The sequence below is a fragment of the Lactuca sativa genome, chromosome 7, assembly GCF_002870075.4.
Source record: "Lactuca sativa cultivar Salinas chromosome 7, Lsat_Salinas_v11, whole genome shotgun sequence".
Lineage (NCBI taxonomy): Eukaryota > Viridiplantae > Streptophyta > Magnoliopsida > Asterales > Asteraceae > Lactuca > Lactuca sativa.
In genome coordinates this window covers 169,264,540-169,280,858 of record NC_056629.2, presented here as the reverse complement: position 1 = coordinate 169,280,858, position 16,319 = coordinate 169,264,540, and the positions used below count along the sequence as shown (strand labels likewise).

At 38.0% G+C, this 16,319-nt stretch overlaps 1 protein-coding gene and 1 long non-coding RNA gene across 2 annotated transcripts; both read right to left on the bottom strand.

Moving 5' to 3' along the window:
* Positions 1 to 11,825: 11,825 nt before the first annotated feature.
* On the bottom strand, positions 11,826 to 13,198 carry LOC122194802 (uncharacterized). The gene is made up of 5 exons (XM_052765847.1): positions 13,086 to 13,198; positions 12,735 to 13,005; positions 12,371 to 12,576; positions 11,964 to 12,055; positions 11,826 to 11,829 (listed from the first exon to the last, which is right to left on the bottom strand). Exons 1-5 carry the CDS (start codon positions 13,167 to 13,169, stop codon positions 11,826 to 11,828), a joined length of 657 nt encoding a protein of 218 aa, XP_052621807.1. The 5' UTR covers positions 13,170 to 13,198.
* Positions 13,199 to 13,246: 48 nt separating this feature from the next.
* Positions 13,247 to 14,418, bottom strand: LOC122194788 (uncharacterized). The gene is made up of 4 exons (XR_008224947.1): positions 14,297 to 14,418; positions 14,041 to 14,220; positions 13,799 to 13,896; positions 13,247 to 13,383 (listed from the first exon to the last, which is right to left on the bottom strand). It is a non-coding gene; the product is annotated as an uncharacterized LOC122194788 (long non-coding RNA).
* Positions 14,419 to 16,319: the final 1,901 nt, after the last annotated feature.

The following is a 16,319-nucleotide window of genomic DNA, read 5'->3' as shown; positions in this document are numbered from 1 at the left end:
CCGTTTATCTATGATCCATACATGTTGTATGTGGTTGAGTGTCTCAAATACTCACCTCTCGTCGACGCACTGAGTAAAGTCGAAGTTGTTCCATTGTCTTGCATGTCTCTTGTCTACTCTACTACCTACTACGACAAGGTTAATGAACGAATTCACTTCGAACTCCACGATGAGAAGACCTCCATCTCTAAGCATCGATTATGTGCCCTAATTGGTCTTTCTCAAGATCAATCTCTGGTAAACCCTGACTCCATAACTACTGGTCAATTGTTTTCTATGTTTTATCAGATGGGGTATATCGAAACCCTAACCACCATCACAAAGTTCAAGAAGTCCTGCCTTCCTCCTCAATGGAATGGCCTTTTCACGCTATTGTTCAAGGGACTTTCTGAGCGAAGCGCTGGCTCAGATGGTGCGAGCAAGTCTTTCATGACTGTGTTGTATGGGTTGTACCATGGGATCGACCTAGATTATGGGTCTATTATCTGGCAGCAGTTGGTTCAAAGCTTGGTCTCTTCATCCACGCATTCTGAGATCTCATGTGGGCGTTTCTGGTCTACAACCACCAACTGGGCAATGGACCGCCTTCGTGTTCCAATAATGGCGGATTCTTTATTCTCATCCATTGCTACCTTTCATACGAAAAAAATCATTGTCACTGATCCAACCAAGTTTTCTTTTATTGGATCCATTCCTGAAGCAATGCTCGGTCATATCTCTGTGTCGAGTAACGTTCTCCAACAGTACAGGAAGCATCCATTGGCTGGTCCAAGAGAGCTTACGCCAGCTATGATTCGCTCTATTGAGGAGGCTGACAAGCCAGCCAAAAGGGGTAAGAAGCCTGATACACAGAAGGAAGGCCCTGTCATTAAACCAACTAAGGGCCAAACCCCCAAGAAGCGAAAGTCTGATAAGGCTGCAACTTCTCAGACTCAACCAAAGAAGCAAAAGAAGCCTGCTAGGAGGCTTATTCTTCAATCCATAAGTGATTCAGATTCAAAATATGTCCCTCCTAAGCATAAGAACGCTCCTCCTTCAGAATCTGAGAGCGAAAGCTCTGATGAAGAGGCTTGGGGCAAGGTGATACTCCGCCTCGTTCCCTTACCCCAAAAATTCAAGTTCGCTCTAATCCTCCTTCACCTCCACCTGTAACCATCGCAGTATCCATTCCTCCTATATCTCCCATTACCACCTCTCAACCATTCACTACAATTCCCATCCCCACTCCCATTTTCACAGATACCACTACTACTACAAAAGCTCATTTTATTGTACCCAATCCACCAGTAACCGAACCACTTGTCACAACCGAACCTCCACCTTTTTCAAAACCCTTATCTCCCACACAATCCACTGAACAGCCCCTATTCTAGGCGGTGACGACTTGGAATTTAATTCCACATATTTCCGTCCTTACCGAGTGCAGAGCGTTGATGATGACGATGAGCCTGTTACAAAGCATCATCTCAAGGCGGTAAATGAAAAGCTTGATCAACTGCTTTCATCCTCTTCCTCTGGTACTTATTCTGAAGATGCATTAAAGGCCTTGTTCTCCTCCGTCGTTACAGAACACAGTGCCACTTTATCTGCTGCAGCCAAAGCAATCAAAGCCTCTACTTCCCAATGTCAACAAGCCTCTCTTGCTGTTGATGCTTCTACTAAGGAGTGCAACGAAGTGACCGCAAAATTCGATAAACTAGTTTCTGACGCTCATTTGTTTTTAGATTCCTTGCAGGCTGCTGCTGCTAAGAACGCTCAAACTGTCAACGCTTCAGTAGAGGACCTTCAACGGTCTCTTCAATTTGAACGCTCAAACCTTGAAGCTACACGCCAAGCCATTGAAGTAGCCAATGAAACTTTACATGCTAACGTCAATGACCGCTTAACTCAACTGGAGGCAGAGTTAGTTGTAGAGAATCGTATTATGGATGAGCTGGACAGACACACTGTATAGCTAAAATTGCAAACCCACAAGCTGTGTACTGCTAATACTGAGATTAATGACATAAAGTCAGAAAGGGAGGTCATTAGGAGTTCTGCTGCTGATGTTCACTCCATCCTCCTTCATCTCATCGAGGCTCACAATCCGCTCATCACTATAACCATTAGGCATCATCTGGCAGATAAGATCAGACCGGCATTGGACATCCTTAGTCGTATCGAGGGTGTTCCGGTGACCGGGGTCCAACTGAAACAAGGGGGAGAGAAGGTGACAACTCAACCTCCTTCTGGGCGAACACCATCTACTGAACCGAAGGGTAATGAAGCTTCGGTCAGCAACAAGGAGAAAAAGAAGAAGAAAATTGGCGAGGACGACACAGACAATGAAGATGATGTCTATGCCGATAATCCCAAGAAACCCTTCCATAAGGTTAAGACCTCTGAAAAAGAAATGGAAGAAAATATCAAGAAACAACGAGTTGAGCTAGAGCAGAAGCGAAAGGAGGCGGAGCTCCTAGAGAAGAAAAAGTCCATGTTCCCTGTCTGGACCATAGACTCGCTTCAAAGATGTGCAATCGATGAGCCAAGCATTCTCTGGCTTGAGCCAGTAATGTCCTTTGGACTTGACAACTCCAAGGATGCTCAGTTCAATATGCCAATCACTCAAAAGGCATTTATCTTCCACTGCTTCAATTCGACTGCTGCTATTCCGTCCCCAGACCCGAAAGTAGACAGGGATCTTCTAGAGTTTTACTTGGAGTTTGCTCAACCCCAATACCTGACTTGGAGCTCAAAGAAACTTACCATTGTCAAGGTTATGAAGCCCTATTCAGCGGGGAAGTTTATTAATGTCAAATTTAGGATGACTCGAGAAACCGAAGGCTCAGTCTACCACTTTACCCTCGCTGATCTACCGAACCTTAATCCCCATGACTGGATACTCCTCAACAGCATTCTTCTGTCAAATCCTCAGGAGTATCAGCCAATAATTGATCATGTCAAGCGTATGCTTGTTTGCTACATACATGAGGTAGCGAAGATGGACCAGGAGATTGCCTCTGCCATACACAAGCGAACAACGATCAAGACTATGGGCAGAGTTGGCAATGTCAACACCATGATCAAGGGGAAAATTGATTCAAAGTACCACACCGTTATGTTCATCAGAGGCGAAGGTCAAAAATGCCTTTTCGCTCTAGTTGACAAACACCTCTTCTCAACGTCTTGCCTGGAGCACATCTTGGAGATCATTCAGAGGTGCGATCAGAACAGTGCTGCTGATAAGAAATTATTCACTGACATGCTGAGGTGGTACATACAGTTTAGACAGACACTTCTCGCTATAATTCCTCGTTTTTTTAAATTAATAAAGATGGTGAAGCCTACTCAGAGTAAATGATCTCTCGCCTCATTTGACGCAAAGGGGGAGATTGTTGGGTCTATTAGATTGCGTCATGGGCTCGGTCCTTAGCCTAGTTTTGATTGCCGGTATTAGGCCTGTCCAACCGTGCATATTTGTGTACTAGGGTTTAGTATATAAGCTGCATGCATGTAGAATTAAAAGTTATCGCTTTCATTGTTTATTTTCTCTGAGTTTTGTAAACCCTAGCTCGCCTCTACAGCAGAAGTTCTTCATCGAGCTCTGCTGAGGCGTGACTTTATTTTGAATCATAAGCATACATTTGATTCTATTATGTGTTCATTCTCTTACTATTCTTGACTTGTTTGATTTCTATAATCATACCTGTGAAAGATCTAATCGATCTAGAGTTTTATTCTCATCATTACAACTTCTAGTATGCATGTATACTTGTATACTTCTTGTAAAATACTTATATTTTAAAGTATACTTTTAGTTCCATAGCACTTCGACCCCTTTTAGTGTTTATAGTTGTATACCATGTAAGGTTCGGTATACTTAGTTCACTATAAACAATAGCTCTGATACCAATCTATCACACCCCAAAACTGAAACGGCGGAAATGTTCGCGGGTGGAGGACGTCATGTGTAGTATCACAACAATTGCATCATAGTAATCAAAGTAAACACAACCATTAAATTGAATATATATATATATATATATATATATATATATATATATATATATATATATATATATAAAAGGTATTTACATCTGTTTGATTCATATTCATATGCATCAAAAGTAGCAAAATACCAAGACGTGACTCTATATGCTCCGTCTTTTCAAAAGCCTGCGGGAGTACCTGTCTACTGATTTCCTGAGAATACAAGCGGTTTTGAAAGAGTATCAGCATTATTTAGTATGATACTCTTGTATTCAGAAAGTAACAATGTATACCATAAACTATATCAGACATAGTTTATATGATTGTTAGTGTATAATCCTACGATGGTAAAACTGTGTATTGAAATCCCAAACCATACCTATTATAGTTTGCACATGTGTTAAGTATTCGGTTCATGTATTGTTTTGAAAACTATGCAATTATAATTGTGAGTCGAAAACTTCCCTCGTGATCAGCATGATAAAAAAAGGGATAAGATATATAAACATTTTATAAACGTGGTGCTCTTTTGGTTGTATTAATTGCATCAGTTTTAATCCTAATGAAATTCTGTGTATAAAGTTCACAAAAACTATTTGTGTTTGGATTGTATCTACCCGTGAAAACATTAAAATAATAAAACCGTAGGGGTATGAACTCACTGTTGGTTGCATGTATGTGTCGGACAACGAGACTGGAAACGAAAACCCTCGAGTTGATATATGTGGCACTTAACGGGATCCGAAACTCGATCGAAGTGGAAAAGTGGGTTTGCAGCCAAGATTCCCGACCTAGGGATGATTGCGGTTGTGAAGGGAATAAGTTCGTGAACGGTTCCTTTTCTTTAAAGGGTTTATGGTCCTTGAAGGGTTCACGGTCGGTTCTTGGTGTTCTTGGTGAAATTATGAAGATTTGAAGGGTGTACGACCGTGAACTCAAGAACAGAAACGTTTGATTTAGAAGAAAAGGCGGATGTTTGATGCTCCAAAACATGTTCTAAGGTGGATTGATAGATAGATGAAGAGAAATCTTGGGTTTTTTGGGTGATGATTTTAGAGAGAGAAAGTGTGTTTTCGGCCAGAAAAGTATAAATGAGGGTAGAACACACGCATATATATATATATATATATATATATATATATATATATATATATATATATATATATATATATATATAGGTTGGGTTCATGGTCGGTGGTGGGGTCCACCAGCCGTGAACGGGTTTACGGCTGTGAAAACCAATCAGACCAGATTTTGCTGATTTCAGGAGAAAACTCGGGTTTTTGCGCGATTTTGGTTCCTACTCTTATAAAAAATTTAATTATATAAATTAATGATTTTCCAAGCTATAAGAATTTGACGGAATGAAATAAAATTCCAAATTTATTTAACAGAATTGAACTAACGTTAACGAAAAAAGGTTCGGGTGGTCACAGAATACAGTCGCGATTCCTAACGCGAGTTGTGACAACCCAAAAATTTCCGTTAGTTTTAACGCCGAAATTAATTACGTCAAAAATTAATCAAATTTATCCCGAAAATATTTTTGACCGGATTTAAACCCGTTGGAATATTTTAAATAATATTCGTCAAGCGAACCAAAATTAAGGCGGTATAATTTTAAAATTTGCCTTGATTAACGATAGTCGTGAAAAAACCCCGTTCGCGGTTGGTGTCAGGTGAACCCAACCAGGCCATAAACTCCATCCTATATAAGGGATGACTGGGTTTCATTCCCACCTTAGACTCTCTCTCTCTCTCTCTCTCTACTTTCTCTCTCTACAAAACGGGTTTTGGTCAAAAATCGCCCCTCTGAGCTTCAAATCGGTAAGTTAACCTTCCTAGCTTGTTGTTTATCTTAGCTAGCTTGCAAATTTGTGGATTAATCATCCAAAAACCCCAAGAACAAGAGTTTACGGTCTTGGGAGCATCCCAAAACCGTAAAGCCCTTGGAAGAGGGTTTTGATGCCCAAAAACCCTTCCAAACCACTTCTAATGCTTAGCAATGACTTAGAGGCTTGCATGAAAGGACTTAGAACACCAAAATCGTAACAAATGGGGAGTAAACATGAGTTTACGGTCTAAGAACATTCTTAGACCGTAAACCCATCTTCATGGACCATAAAAACTTATTTAAGTGTTAAACTACCCCTCAAACACCTCCAAAAGCTTCCATGAGTGCCTAGAGCCTTGTAATCCTTCATTTGATGCACCAAAACACATGATTCATGGACTAACATGAGTTTACTGCCATAAAATCATGTGTTTAAGGTAGTAAACTCCCCAAGAACACCTTCTTAGACCGTAAACACCTTTCCAAGGTGTTTAAGTGCCTTTAACACCTTCCTATGCTCATATAAGTGACTAGAACCTTGCATGCATGAGTTAGAACCACCAAACAACAAAAGGAATGGGCTGTCACACCCCAAAACCAAGAACGGCAGAAACGTTCTGGGGCGGAGGGCGCCATGTACAATATCACAACAATGGAAAGTAATAAACAAGCAACAACATCATCCATTGCATTAATAATATAAATTTAATACAAATGTTCTGTCAAATTATAATAGACACTAAAGTATAAACAAAATGAAAGATGAGTCTTGAACGAGCTTCATCTTCTCTAAACCTTACATCGGTACCTGTCTATCGTTGACCTGAGGATACAAGTTATTTTGAAAGAGAGTATCCACTTTAAAGTTGGTGAGATCATAAGCATTTTAGTGTCTTAATTTGTATGTAAGTATTTGTATGTATATGAACTGTAAGTATTGAACATGTATATGAACAGTAAGTATGAAAATGTTTGTAGAACAAATGTAAACGTTTGAAAAACCCTAGAAATCCCTATGATTCCTACTACTATAAAAGGGAGTCTTCTACCAAGACCTAACTGTTCTGAATGTAGCCTTCTACCAAGACCTAACTGCTCTGAATGTAGCCTTCTACCAAGACCCGACTGTTCTGAATGTAGCCTTAGTATTACCCTTTGGTACCAGGGTAACTAACAATGTTAATTGGTGACATACGTAGATGTACATTTACCTCTGGTTCTAACAGCTGGGTATAGGAATAGTTAGTCCCTTAGAGTATACATGTAATGGTATCAACCGTTGACATCCGTGGATGTGCTTTTACCTCTGTAGCTAATAGAGATTCTAGGAATGGTCAATCCCGCGACGTATCCTTTGGTACTAGGATATTAAATCCAATCTATCTCGTCGATTATGTGATTGAATCACAAGGTAAAGATAAGAATGAGGATTATATAACAGAATCTATACATATAAAATGTACTAGTAGTTCGTGTAAGTGTACTCATGTAAATGTATCTATGTAAATGTAGTCATGTAAGCGTATGTATGTAAACGTATTCATGTAAATGTACTCATATAGATGTATCTATGTAAAGGTATTGTAATGTTCTGCGTGTACTAGCTGTAACGTGTGTTCTCTCTCTATCTAGCATGTATAGTAATGTATTGTGTGTACTAGCTGTAATGTGTGTTCTCTCTATCTAGCAAGTATTGACTCATGAATTAACTGATTCATCGTATGATATCGCGTTCTAGTATCTTCCTAAACTACCCATATGGTAGCTTACTAGTAATGTAACTGGTACGTATGAACATGGATGTATACCCTTGCTACCCAAGGGCATTGGATGAACTGGAAGGACCTTTATGACTATATATGTACATATGATATATAACTAATATTTAAACAACCTTCGAATGGATACCCGATGTCTCACCAGACCACATCTCAAGAACGAAAAAGAAATAGGGTGGATAGCCTTCCTAAGTCTTTTAAACATTTCTTATATATCTATACATATATAGGCATGCAATTCATAATATAAAAGCATAATATAAAAGCATAAAATAATTTTTGTAAAACCTTTGAACATAATTATTATCTAAGAAAAGATCGACTTGATGTCAATCTATAAAACGGTTTAAAGGCATGGGTTTGATAAAACAGTTTAAGTATAAAGAAGCATTTGTTTGAAACACAATTGTAAATGAGTTTGAATGAAACATACAAAGTAAAATGTGCAGTTTAAAAAGGAGTTTTAAACATAATAAGTGTTTATGAAAACCATTTGAAGGAAACTGTTTGGTAAAACGGCTAAGGAGTAGCCAATCATTTGAATGCTGCTTATTAATCACATGTGATTGATATAATAAGTAGCATGATTCTACTTGTATCCCCCCATAAAGTATTTAAAAACATTTAAAACATTGATTAAGGGGTATGAACTCACCTGTTGCGACTAGATTGGATGGAAGTGTCGGACAAGTGCTTGGTGTCAAGTGAAGACTTAGACACGCACAAAGATCATAATTACATATGAGGGCATATGTATATAAACAATTAGTCTTTAAACAACTAATAAACAAGTCAAGACACTCTAGGACATGACAAACACTTTGTAAAAGTGTTATAAGTGTTCAGGAGTGCATCTAAGTGTTGTAGGGAAAGGCTAGTATGATTGGGGTTCAAGGAACACTCTTAAAATGAGTTTACTCCCTAAGGACCAACACCCCTTGAGTTGACGATCGTAAACTCTTGAGTTTACGGTCGTAAACTCCTAACCTTTTGACCATTTGTTGTTTTGAAGTCTTCTAAGCTATTCCAAGCATTCCTAATTCATGATTTAGCCTTAGGAAGTGTTGTGTGGCATCAAAACACTCCTAAATCGAGTTTACTACCTTAAACTCATGAGTTTACTACCTTAAACCCATAAGTTTGGTATTTGGTGGTTTTCAAGTCCTTAGCTCAAACATGGCAATAGTCTAGGTTAGATTTAGACATAAGGAACAACCGTGGGACATTTATGGGATTTTTAAACATCATTTAGGGTGTTTATGGTTTTAGGAGATCCCCAAACCATAAACACATAAAAATGTATGATTTTGGTTCTTTTTTTGTGATAAACTCTTCAAGGATGAACCTAGACAAATCCCTAAGGCATTGTGAACCATCTGGGCACCCTAACACACCACTTTGGCCCTAAACTTGGTGTTTACGGTTTTGGGACCTCCCAAACCGTGAACACCTTTAACTTGGTGTTCTTGGGACTTTTCCTTGGTATAAACATGCATAGCTAGCTTTAAATGACTCTAGGATAGAAGTACTTACATAAGGAAGCTTGAATTGAGCTAAAAGTCCAGGAACACTTAGTGTGTGTTCTTGGTGTTTTTGGAAAACTAATCAAAACACAAAAATGGATGGATTAAAGGATGTATAATCACTAGATTAAATGATATACAAACTTGAAAGGGCTAGAAACACTTACTAGATTGAAGATCTTGAATAAAATCTTAGATGATACTTGAGAGGATATTTTAAAGTGTACTCTTTTGGTGTTTGGGAGTAAACTCAAGAATGACTAGTCTTGGGGAGTAAACTCATAGATAATGTAACGCCCGCAGATCCGGGCTAGTCAATTTAGAGGCAATAGAGGTCGAAAACAACTTTTTGACAAAAGATTATTTAGAATAAATAATCTTAACCAAGTTGTAGAATATACCTCAAGGTTTCCGTACATATAAAGAACGCCGAAATCCGAGTTATAACGAAGAAGTTATGACCCGTCGAAGTTTTACGGCAAAACCGGCACGACACCAGGAAGCGTAAATACTAAATTTATGATGGAGCGAATTTTAGCCTTAGCAATCTAAATGAAAGTTGTAGTATATGTTAAATCGAGAACATACAAAAAACGAACACCCAAATCTGACTTCGTATGAGGAAGTTATGATTTTTCTAAGATTCGGCTTAGCAGTCCACGGCCCCAAACTCAAATTTTAGTTCGAGCGGTTTTTAGCTTACGCGACCTAAATGAGAGCTGAAGATCTCATTAATAGGAACTCAACGGTAAAAATATAGACGAAAAATGAGTCTGTATGAAGGAGTTACGAATTCTTCGCGGTCATTTAGCAGTCTAATCTCCTCCTACTGTTAAATTTAAGATCGGTTGAGAATTAGCCGACAGAGTCTAAACGAAAGTTGTAGATCTTGTTTTTACCTACGCGTGGACATAAAGAACGTTGAAAACGTAGCTCGTATGCGAAAGTTATGAATTTTTGAAAATCGGCTGATTTCCACCCTATGTGCGATGCCACGTGTCAGCACCAGGCTGCGCCTAGCTGTAGCCAGCCTAGCTCACGATGTGAATATTAAAAATTCACGACGTGAACCTTCCTCCAGTCCCTATAAATAAGTAGTGAGGCCTCCATTCATTCCTCACACCTCCCATAACTTCCCTCTCTCTCTCTAGAACTTCTCTCTAGCCCCGAAACCCCTCGAAAAGCCTAGGGAACCTCCCTAGCACAAGGTGGAAGCCCCGAAGCGCCCGACGGCTCCGAGAAGAAGAGCCTTTCGGCTCGGGAACGCTGCTCCAGCGGCGCCCGGTTTTGAGAGAAACCCGATGTAAGTGAGCTACGCCTATCATATCCTTAGTATAACTTATGTTTGGATATAGTAACTTTATTAGGAACTTATAATAAATACTTGGGCTATTATAATGGGTTATATAAGTATTGTTTAAAGCTTATGCAAAAGTAATAATAGCTAGACTATTAATTTGTCGCGGTTATCGTTAGACTAAACCCTAGTGGTAATGGTATTAGGTTTTATCGAAGGAAAATTGTTTTGAGAGTATCGAAGCGCTGTCCGAGTGCTGAGTCACCACCTTTCAAGTGAGTGCATAGTTACTTTCATCTTACACATATATATGAAGTATTTTATATAAACTACGTGCTATGTGTGCATATTATCTGAATACTTACTGTCTATGCTGGATGAATGTTTTATACATGTTTTAAATGATTTAAACTGTATAGGTATTTTATATATACGAATTTGTTGGGTATGACATGGGTAGATGAATGATGAGAGATAAAAGATGACGTGAGTAAACATAGGCAGCTATAGACTTGGTGCCTAATAAATAACCTCGGCAGCTATGGACTTAGTGCCTATTGGACAAACACTTGTAGCTATGGATTTACACTACTAGAAAAAAGGCCTTTTACGACGCTCATTGCGCGTCGTCAAACGCTCAGACGACGCGCAAATGCGTGTCAAGGAAGGCCCTGTCATAAAGAGAGACGACGCGCTTTTGCGCGTCGTCTATAGACGACGCGCAATTACGACGCGCATTTATGACGCGCATTTACGATGCGCGTTTACGACACGCAATGCGTATCAAGGAAGGCCCCGTCATAAAGGAAGACGACACGCATTCGCGTGTCGTAACCTTACGACGCGCGTGTTAATGACACGCAATGCGTATCAAGAAAGCCCCTGTCAAGAAAGGCCATGTCATAAATGAAGATGACACACATTTTTGCGTATCATAATTCTAAATGTTTTAAAAAAATTATTATATTATTGATTTACTAATTTTCAAATTAAATAATACATTAAAAATCTCATAATACAAAATAAAATACCATAAGTAACAAAGATAATTCATTTCACTAATATGTCAAATACAAATAATTATTCCAATATTGAGTAATTGTAATAAAATAAATGAACTCAAGAGAAGTAGAATTTATATACAATCGCATTATCTAGCTTACTATGTGCTAACAACTCTCTGGGTGTTTGCTTTTGCTTGAGTTTTGTTTCCTCCAAAGCTTCTAGCCATGCCAAAGTATGAGTCTTGCTTTTGCTTGAGTCTTATGCATGTCCAAATCAAGTAAAACATTGCTAAATTATATTCATCAAGTCCTTGCTGTGAAGTCTTACATAGATGCTTAACTGTAATATCCAATCCTTCTAGCAGGCCCTAGAGATCAACCTGCCAAAATAGTACACCAAATTAATCAGAAGCTGAGATGCTACCTATAGGACAATCCAAAAACACAATAAATCCATGGACTTACTGTGGATCAATAATTACATACACCAAAGTAATGAAAACAGATGTTTGTTGGCCACACAACACACATAACAAATGTAGCAGAAATGACACATACCTTCTTGGAACTGAATTGAAGTCACCACAGACGAACATTGGAATATCTGCACTTGCAATTATCTTTTCCAATCCTTTTAACAGTGTGTGAACCTTCAATTTTCACATTTATATAGTTTTTAAGTTATTAAACAAGAAGAAAAAGTGTATATATACAAACAACAAGAGACACTTATCTTCTTTGTTGTCATTTCTCTTCGACAAAATCTACACTAAAAAAATGTGCGCATGTATGTTAATGTCAAAATTCCTATGAGGGCAAAATGGTCATAATAATTCGGAACAATCCGGAAGAGTATTTTTGTCCGAGTGGAAAGTGAATCTTGATTTTATACATTATATATATATATATATATATATATATATATATATATATATATATATATATATATATATATACACACACACACAACACAACACAATATCAATGTATGTCAGTGTGTGTGCTAATAACCGAGAAGCTAAATAGCTTCCTAACATGGAAGATAACATGAAAGTAGCAAAAATGAAACCATGTGGAATGTCTTCACCATTTGGGCTTAAAGCAGGTGTCCATAGAAACACAAAAGTGTACATTGAACCCTCGAATAAAGATTGTATTGCACCCAATAATGCTATCTTTTCATTTGTTTTTACACAAAAAAAAAAAAAACTATTAGGTCCAAATTTAGAAGGCAGAATGATATGTATGCATAATTACAAGATTGCCACTTTGGATTCTTCATGCTTCTCCTGTATATGTATGAGAGAGAGAGAGGGGGGAGAGAGAGACCTGATGCAATTGCAACAGCAGCACCCCTGAATTGGGTCATTAGATCTTTGCTTTCTGATGAGTCACCATAATTTTTAGTCCATGATGATATGATGATGGCCATTCCAATGGCAAGAAAGATTGAAGCTGCATCAAATGGAGCAACAGGTCCCATGGCCAATGAACCAACTAAAAGATTTCCAAATAAACCAGCTAAAATGGCAACCAGTCCATTCCCAAGAAATATTGCCTTAGAGAATGTAATTGATAGCCATTGTTGCTCAAAACCTCTCTATAGATGCATCAAAACAAGAGCATTAGAACCATACACAATATAAAGGGTGTATTTAGAAATGTAATATTATATCTCACCTTGTTGTGTTCAGCAACAAGCCATGATTCAAAGGCTGAAAAGAGGAGAGAGGTGGCAATCCCTCCCAATATACGCCACACCATTAGAATTCTGTACTGAGGTGAATGCTTGGTGATGCAACTCATAATGTAGGTTATGCAGTAAGTAATTGAAGCTCTTTTTCCTTCTCCTTGTCCTTCACAACCCCATTTTTAACAAGTTCTTGCTCTTCTAAGGTTGTTTTCTTTGAATTTTGATCCTTAATTTTCACCTTTGATTCAGGTTCCTTTCGTGACAGATCTGGTAAACTTTTCCTCACTACATATTACATAACAAGATTTGTAAGCATCTATCTCACTAACAGTTGAGTAAGGAAAACTGAAATTTGCTTTGTACTTTATTTTTTACCCATAGCAGCAACCTACTTACATACGTACGTCTCCTTACCAATAATAGCAATGTACTTGATTTTTACCCAAAATGGCAATGTTGCATTTTCTACATATATATACAAGCATTTTAAGTTATCTACTACATAATACTACTATCTGTAAAGAAAATATAAGTTTGTTGCTACTAAAAACAAGCTATCAAGATTAAAATCCAACATTGCTATATTGTTATTATGGGTAAAAATACAGTACAATGCCTATATTGGTAGAAAGAGTATAGTATGTTGTAATTTCTTGCAATATGCCCTTAAAAAGAAGGGAAAAAAGTACAGCAGAAGTACTTGGAGGTCTATTTTTGGCCTTTGCAACACGTCAATTTGCTTTTCCATCATCAGAACTGCTACTTCCACTTTCTGTTTCATTTGAACTCCCAAAGCTCCTAAAGTAAGTCCACTTTTACAAGTTACAAATACAATATTATATGAAAAGAGATTTAAGTTTTATATATATATATATATATATATATATATATATATATATATATATATATATATATATATATATCAAAAGCAACTATTTGGACCTTCTTTTTGATCTTTTGCCAGACAACCGTCTCTTTTCTTTCCGTTTGTTCTTACGCTGTTTGACTTCTTTCTTTGTTGATCTCTTCTTCCTCCTGTTACCACCAGCAGATGAACTTGAAGAATCGGAATCAGCTTCTTTCTTTCCGTTTGTTCTTACTTCACAGTTTTTTTCTTTTTACCTATAAAGAAAATGTAACAATAAATTATATAATCAAATAAATGTTATTCATGGTTAATAAATAACAACAACAATACCTTTTACGGGTTCCACCACATTATTCTTCTTATCTTCAATAACTTCGCCAAAATCCACAATTTTTACCACACCAGAAGGTTTTCCATCATTTGTTCCAGATCTTATCACAGTAACACTACATATAAGTAACATTCCCATTAAGACATTTCCTGTAAGGAAGAGACTGGATAACACGAAAAAGAGAGAAACGATTATGAGAAACAGATATACATACCTTCTGCCTCCTGATTCTATCATTTTCTTCTTCCAATCATGAGATTTTGTTCTCCAACTCATATGTGTAAGCCTGTTAAACAATACAACATTTTCTCATCACATATTTATAAAAGGTAAAATGAGAAAGAATGCATGAGTTTAGTATCATACCTATTTTCTTGCTCGAGAGCGTGCATCAGATTCCCTATAAACGGTCTTACAGTTCAATGAAAGTTAGAAAATCTCAGGGTGCCGTGTAAAGATACGTCTAAAACCCTAACAATTCTTTTCTCCATTTGACTCACTTTATCAAGATTTTAAGAAGAGGCAGGCAGAAATACGACTAAAATTACAACATTGGCTATCTATGGAGGGTGAAGGATTAACAAGAAATTACTCGACTAAATCTTCAAAAGCTTCCAAGTTTTGTATGAAATTCATGATTGAAACTTGGAGATCCCGAATTTTGATAGCTCTGTTCCAGAGGATTAAGAGAGATACAAGACAGAGAAAGCCCTAAAAGAAATTGTAGAAGATTTCAATTCAATATTGATATGGCGATGTTGGGATGAGAGAGGAGAAAAGAGAGCACAATCGAGATTTATATAGGTAAATGGAAATAATCTCACCTGAACATCGGGAATCACTCTAACTTCAGCATTCGCAGTGTGGCTGCAGATGTAATGGTGGCAAAGGGGGATTTATGGAGAACAGATGAGAAATCTGTTGGAGAATTGAATGGAACTGAATTCGAAGCCGTAATCGCCAAAATCAATGAGTCGTTCAGTAGATGGTGATGAAGAAGAAGACCAATCGGAAGGACCGATGAAAGAAACAACAACTAGGTAGAAGGATGACCAGAAAAAGGCGTGCGAGCATCTTCATGTTTCTCTCTTTTTCTCTCTGTCTCAGAGGGAGACTAGGGCTTGAAATTTCTTGATCTTAGAGTGACACTAGAGCAGAGATCTGATGAGATGATTAACAAGTAAGGTCAGGAGAAAGAAAATGTGTGATGCGAGGGGAAACCGGGTAGAGCAAAGAATAAATCCGGCGATGACAAGCATGTTGTTGCTTTTATGGATGCCAACAACCAGAAAGAGAAGGTGGTGGCGGTCGGAGTACGAGTGAAAGAAGTTGCGGTAGTCGTCGCCAATTACGGAGTCGATCCAACTGTCGATTTCATCAGATGCACTCTGAACTCTTAGAGATGATGGGGTTCGATGGTGTTGGTCGCGGTTAGAAGGAAGTGAAAGTCGATCGGAGAAGAAGGGGTTTGCAGAGAGAAAGAAGGGAGAGAATGAAGTTGATTTGGCGGGTGTAAAGAGTAGAGAGGAAGAGGAAGCGGGTGTTCAAAATTTTGGGGGATTTAGTTTCCCCCCTGAGTCCCAGAAACGCGTGTTTATTAAAATTATAAAGCGACATTTGTAGAGGACGCCCTTTTTATTATAGGTGCCCTCCGTGTTTTTAATATTTTTACATGAGACACTAATTTAAGGGCACTCAGTAATGCGCGACCTAAATCCTTAAAATTTTTGAAGAGATGACACTTTTTTAATGTCGCTCTCTAATGCGTAACATAAATCAAAGAGCGTCGTGTTTTGCGCGTCGTAAAAGGTCTTTTTTCTAGTAGTGTTAGTACCTGTTAGGAATTGGTAGCTATGGACTTAGTACCTATTAGATAAACACTGGTAGCTATGGATTTAGTACCCGATGAATAAACTATAGCAGCTATGGAATTAGTGCTTTACGAACGCGCATTGGCAGCTATGGATTTAGTGCCAGTCCTATAAGCCTGAAAGTAAGGGACTTCAAGATAAACGAATGCAG